At 54.7% G+C, this 5106-nt stretch overlaps 1 protein-coding gene across 1 annotated transcript in view; it reads left to right on the forward strand.

Moving 5' to 3' along the window:
* LOC102758445 (integrin alpha-11) overlaps positions 1–5106 on the forward strand; it is a 25935-nt gene that overhangs the window by 13875 nt on the left and 6954 nt on the right. The window contains exons 6-8 of the mRNA XM_015560437.1: positions 150–353; positions 1047–1177; positions 3931–4097. Of these exons, the coding sequence (XP_015415923.1) occupies positions 150–353; positions 1047–1177; positions 3931–4097 (502 nt within the window). The remainder of the gene's footprint in view (positions 1–149; positions 354–1046; positions 1178–3930; positions 4098–5106) is intronic.

A 5106-nucleotide genomic window follows, 5' to 3' on the forward strand; every position in this document is an offset into this window, starting at 1 on the left:
GCCAGGAAGCTCCTCTGTCGCTGGGCGTCTGTAGCCAGAGGAGGGATGCTGGGGAGACGGGGGAGAGAGGCTGCTGCGAGCCAGAGGGGATCGTGGCCCGAGGGCCCTGCCAAGTCCCCCTGAGCCTTTTCCTGCCCCTGCTTTTCCAGAACCGCTTTGTTTACAACGGGACACTGAAGGATTCCCACAGCTACCAGAACGCCCGATTCGGGGCCTCCATCGCCTGGGTGCGCGACCTCAATCAGGACTCCTACAACGACGTGGTGGTGGGAGCCCCTTTGGAGGACAGCCACGGAGGAGCCATCTACATCTTCCACGGGTGCCGAGGCAGCCTCCTCAAGACGCCCAAGCAGGTAGCGCCGCTGCGGGAGCTGGGCCCTCGAGTCCTAGCGGCTCTTGCTCAGCCATTGGCTCGGGGTCACCTCCTATGTCCTCATCCAGGGAAGGATCCCATGTCCTACCTCTATTTCCCTTGTGTCCCAGTTGTGAATGGGTACATTTTTCTTCGGGGACTTCCACATCACCCCCAGGGGCACCCCTCCCCGCTTAACTCGATCTCACCAACAGCAGGGTCCCCGGGACCCGAACCTCACCCCTTCCACACGCGTCCACGCACCTGACCACACCAGAGAACTCCCATCCGGCTCGCTCTTCTCCAGATGCTCCAGGCTGGTCACCCTGCTCTCCGCAAAAGCGACCCATTGCAGGTCCCGCCCCTGCAGGGTCATGTTCTTTGCTCAATGTTATTAGTAAGACAGGCTAATATGCCACGTGGGAGATGCTAACGGGTTACCTGCCGGGTAACATGGACGAACACTGCATGGGGAGCTCTTTTCAGACACAACACTTTAGTCCAAAGGCACAACCTGGAGGCAGGCCTTTCAGGGGCCAGCGCAGACCAGGCGGGGAGAGAGCTGTGGGCTGGAGAAACGCGTGATGGTTTCAAACAGGCTCCTTCGGGGGTTCCCATTGTATTTGCCCTGTGGGGGCCCCGCCCACCCTGGTCCAACAGGGTCCCGTCCCAGCTTTCTCTTCCCACTCCCCAGAGAATCGCTGCCTCGGAGCTGGCTCCCGGCCTCCAGTATTTCGGCTGCAGCCTCCACGGGCAATTGGACCTCAACGAGGATGGGCTCGTGGACCTGGCGGTGGGCGCCCTGGGCAACGCTGTGATTTTGTGGTTGGTTCCTTCGCTTTTCTTGACTCTTGGCTGCCCTGAGAGTCATGCTGGATAAGGGTTTAAAAGATGTGCTTTGGGACCTGAGTCCCTTTCTTTAATCAGTGTCAGCCGACTCACCCTGTTCCTACCCCGTGGTTACAAATCTTTGTATGGAACGACTAAGTTCCAATCCCTCTTATCAATGGGCTTCTAAGACTGTTGAGCACTTAGTGTCAAAAAGTGCCCCTTAGAATGTATCCTAAAAGTTCTGGCTACTTAGGCATTTCTGTGACTCCAGCCTTTCAAGATACTTAAAGGAACAGGTCTCCCTTCTCCACTGGTGTGAAGAGTGTATGTAATACAGAGATCGCTTTCCCCCAAAGCCCTTCGGACTACTTGTCTCCTTTCCCAGGGCCTAATTCCTGCACCAACCCACTAGACCAGTGGTTCTCAACCTTCTGGCCCTTTAAATACAGTTCCTCATGTTATGACCCAACCATAAAATTGTTTTCGTTGCTACTTCATAACTGTAATGTTGCTACTGTTATGAATCATCATGTAAATATCTGATGTGCAGGATGGTCTTAGGCGACCCCTGTGAAAGGGTCGTTCGACCGCCAAAGGGGTCGCAACCCACAGGTTGAGAACCGCTGCACTAGACATTTGCCATCTGTCTGCACACAGGGTCTCTCCTTAGCAGTAGTCTACAGCTTTAAAAAAAAATCTTGGGATGAGGACACATTTCTAATTCCTTAACTAATAAAGAATTTAAAGATTAAAAAAAAAATCTTTCTGAAAGCCTGTATATTTTGCCATATGATGGCTACTTTTTGAGCTGAAAAAATATTTTTTAATTTGAACATTTTTTTATATATGAGATATTTTTCATCATAAATATGATAACTCAAGGAAATTTTGTAAAGTAAAGAAATCGCTCAGTTTCATCACCTTAACATTATCACTGTTAGCATTTTGGCCTGTCTCTTTTGAACTTTTTTCAGCCAGCATATAATGGTCTATAAATGCAACCACATTTTTCATACAACTTACAAAAGGCATCAAACAGGCCATGGTGTGACTTCACACGGCAATAAAGGAGGAGCGGACATGCTCTTGGGCCGCAAGAATATTACATCCCATGGGGCAATGTGTGAGCCCAGCTTTTCTAGAAAACAGCTGAAGCTGATGCGTTAATGCTTTGGGTGGGGAGGGCTTCCGTCCCCGATGTGAGGGCACCTGCGGGCTCCTCATGGCCCCGCTGACCACGGCCAAGCTTCCACTGCCCACACCCCAGGTGGTGTCCCCGGCCCGCTAGGCGGCACAGGAGGCAGGGTCTCTGTGGGGGCAGCCCGTGCACTGGCACGCAGCCCGGCTCCCTGTGACGGTCTGCTCCAACGTGGGGGCTCTGCCATCGGAGGTGGCAGCTCGGACCGTAAAGGTATTCACTGTGTTGGTTCCAGTGAGGAAGCAAGACAGGTGATCAAGACCCAGGGTCAGGTGTATCAGTAGATGTGGCCTCGCGGGTCCTTAGGGTGACACATAACTAAGTAAGTCCTTTACAGGAAACATAGAGGGTGCATACACACACCCACAGAAAGAACTGGACCAAGCTCTAGCTTCCGAGGTCCACACGAAGGGACTCGTGGGCAGAGCCCGCTGGGGAGACTTTTGGTCCCACGGATCTCACATGGGACTGCCTGCCTGTTAGCATCACCTGGGGAGCTTTTAAAACTCTCACTACCCAGGCTTTGCCCAGCCAGTCGTTTTTAAAGACTCCCCAGTGTTTGTTTCCAAGGGAAAGCTGAGTTTGAGAACCACTGAGATAAGCTATTATGTCCACACACCACACTGTCTCACTTACCCGCCTTGATACTTACAATTCCCATGGGAGAGGTCACGTGACCTGCCCAAGGTCCCGGGAGGAACCAACAGAGCCAAGACTCAAATCCACCCTCTTCACCCCACAGCAGAGAACAAGCACCCCCTTATGCTAAAAAGAGCAGAGTGTTAGCACAGACATCACGCGGAAACTCTGAAGCATCTAAATCACTCCACACTTAACGTCTTTTCATCTCCATGCACGGTTTGGAAAGGCATTTCCTTCCCTGAATAGGATTGACGTAGGCCAACAGAAGAGTAAGTTTCATTTCCTTGGCTGCCTGGACGGGTAGTATGGGGTGGATGGGTGTGGAGTCTCTAGTACACGGAGCGGGTCCCTCCTGTGGCTGCACACGGGCCTCACCTGGGAGCTTTCACACCAAGCCCTTCAAGGTCTGGTCCGGGGGCCAACAGCAGCAGCAATCCCTAGAACTTGCTAGAAGTGCGGCATCTGTGCCCTCCTATAAGATCAGATCTGCATTTTCCCAGGTCCCCGAGGGACGTGCCAGTGTGTTGAAATATAGAAGCACTGCTTTAAGACATGGCGATGCCGATTCTGAGTGCAACGTGGGCACCAGGATTTTTCAAGCTCTCCACATTATTCTAATGTTCATCCGGGGTTAGAAACCACTGCTCTCAAAGTGAGGAGGAGGCCGAAGGAAGTCAGTATGGTCTGCAGTAAGGAAAACAATGAAGGGCCGCCTCAAGGAGCAAGGAGGTCACTGAGCCGCCCCTCGTCACCTGTGCCAGTTTTGCCCAATTCTTCAACAACTAGGGTCCTCGCTGCCCACCATCCCACACACTGCCTCACCCTCCAGCGATGGTTTTGCGTTTCCCCTCCCATCTGCTCTCCGCCTGCCCCCAGGTCACAGCAGCTGCCCGCCCTTCTCCTCCAGGTCCCGCCCCGTGGTTCAGCTCAACGCCAGCCTCCACTTCGAGCCGCCCAAGATCAACATCTTCCACAGGGACTGCAAGCGCAGCGGCAGGGACGCCACCTGCCTGGCCGCCTTCCTCTGCTTCACGCCCGTCTTCCTGGCCCCGCACTTCCAAACAGCGACAGTCGGTAAACCGGGCCCTCCCTCTCCCCCATGGACTTCGGGATTGCTGTTTCAAAACCTGGGCTTTCACTGGGTTTTAAGTACCAGGCCACACCTAGAGCCCTTTGATGACTGCTAGATGCCCATTTGACGCTCTGATTCTAAAGGACAGAGGGGGGATATCAGGCCAGTGAGCAGTGATGACCGAAGGAAAGGCCAGGAGAAGAAGGAAGTAGTTGGGGTGCCGTTTGGATCAGAACAGAGGACTGGAAGCAGTGAAGTAAATTGTGTAAATGCCATGAAGTCAGCCTGGATGCAGGGACACTCAGACCCAGGAGGGGAGCTGGGAACAGGGATCAGGCGGTGAAGACCCTGTAGCCGTGGGCACCGCCCCAGGAGCTGTGGGTCTGCAGCAGGGCGGTGTGCTTCTGAGGGCCCATCACTTCACTCCGGCCAAGGCTGGGGTCAGACACTGCGCGTGGCAGCCTGGGGCCCAGGCAGCCCTAGGAAGTGCCAGCTGCGGCCCTGGGACCAGGCTGGGTCGTGCAGGAAGTGGGGACTACAGAGAGCTTCTCAGCCAAGAGCAGGGCCACCCGGACGAAGAAGAAGCAGGTGTCGGGGGGGGGGGGGATCTCTCTCAACTGCTGCCTATGAACGGAGGAAGATGCCAGGACCTGGTGCACCCAGAGGGCCGGCCGGGTTCCCGGAGGGACTGGCCTTCCTGGAATCAGCAGAAGATAGGCCTCGTTGAAGGGGAGGAAGCTGTAGGACTTCAACCCCACATCAGAGTCTTAAGTTTGAGGACGTGGTGGGAAGCTGGTGGGAGCTGGCCAGCCTCCCCCCACTAGTGTGATGGGACCTGACACCTGCAGAGGCTCTGAGCCAGACATGCTGGGATCCCAGAGCCGAGGGTGAGCGCTGGGGGGAGGGGTGCAAAGGTGTGTTGGCTCCAGGAGGGGCTCAAAGGGGCATCACCCTGACCCTTGTTCTGTCTCCTCTCCTCCTACTGCATTCATTTTCCCTCCATTTCTTCCT

The sequence above is a fragment of the Myotis davidii genome, unplaced genomic scaffold, assembly GCF_000327345.1.
Source record: "Myotis davidii unplaced genomic scaffold, ASM32734v1 scaffold673, whole genome shotgun sequence".
NCBI classification, from domain to species: Eukaryota; Metazoa; Chordata; class Mammalia; order Chiroptera; family Vespertilionidae; genus Myotis; species Myotis davidii.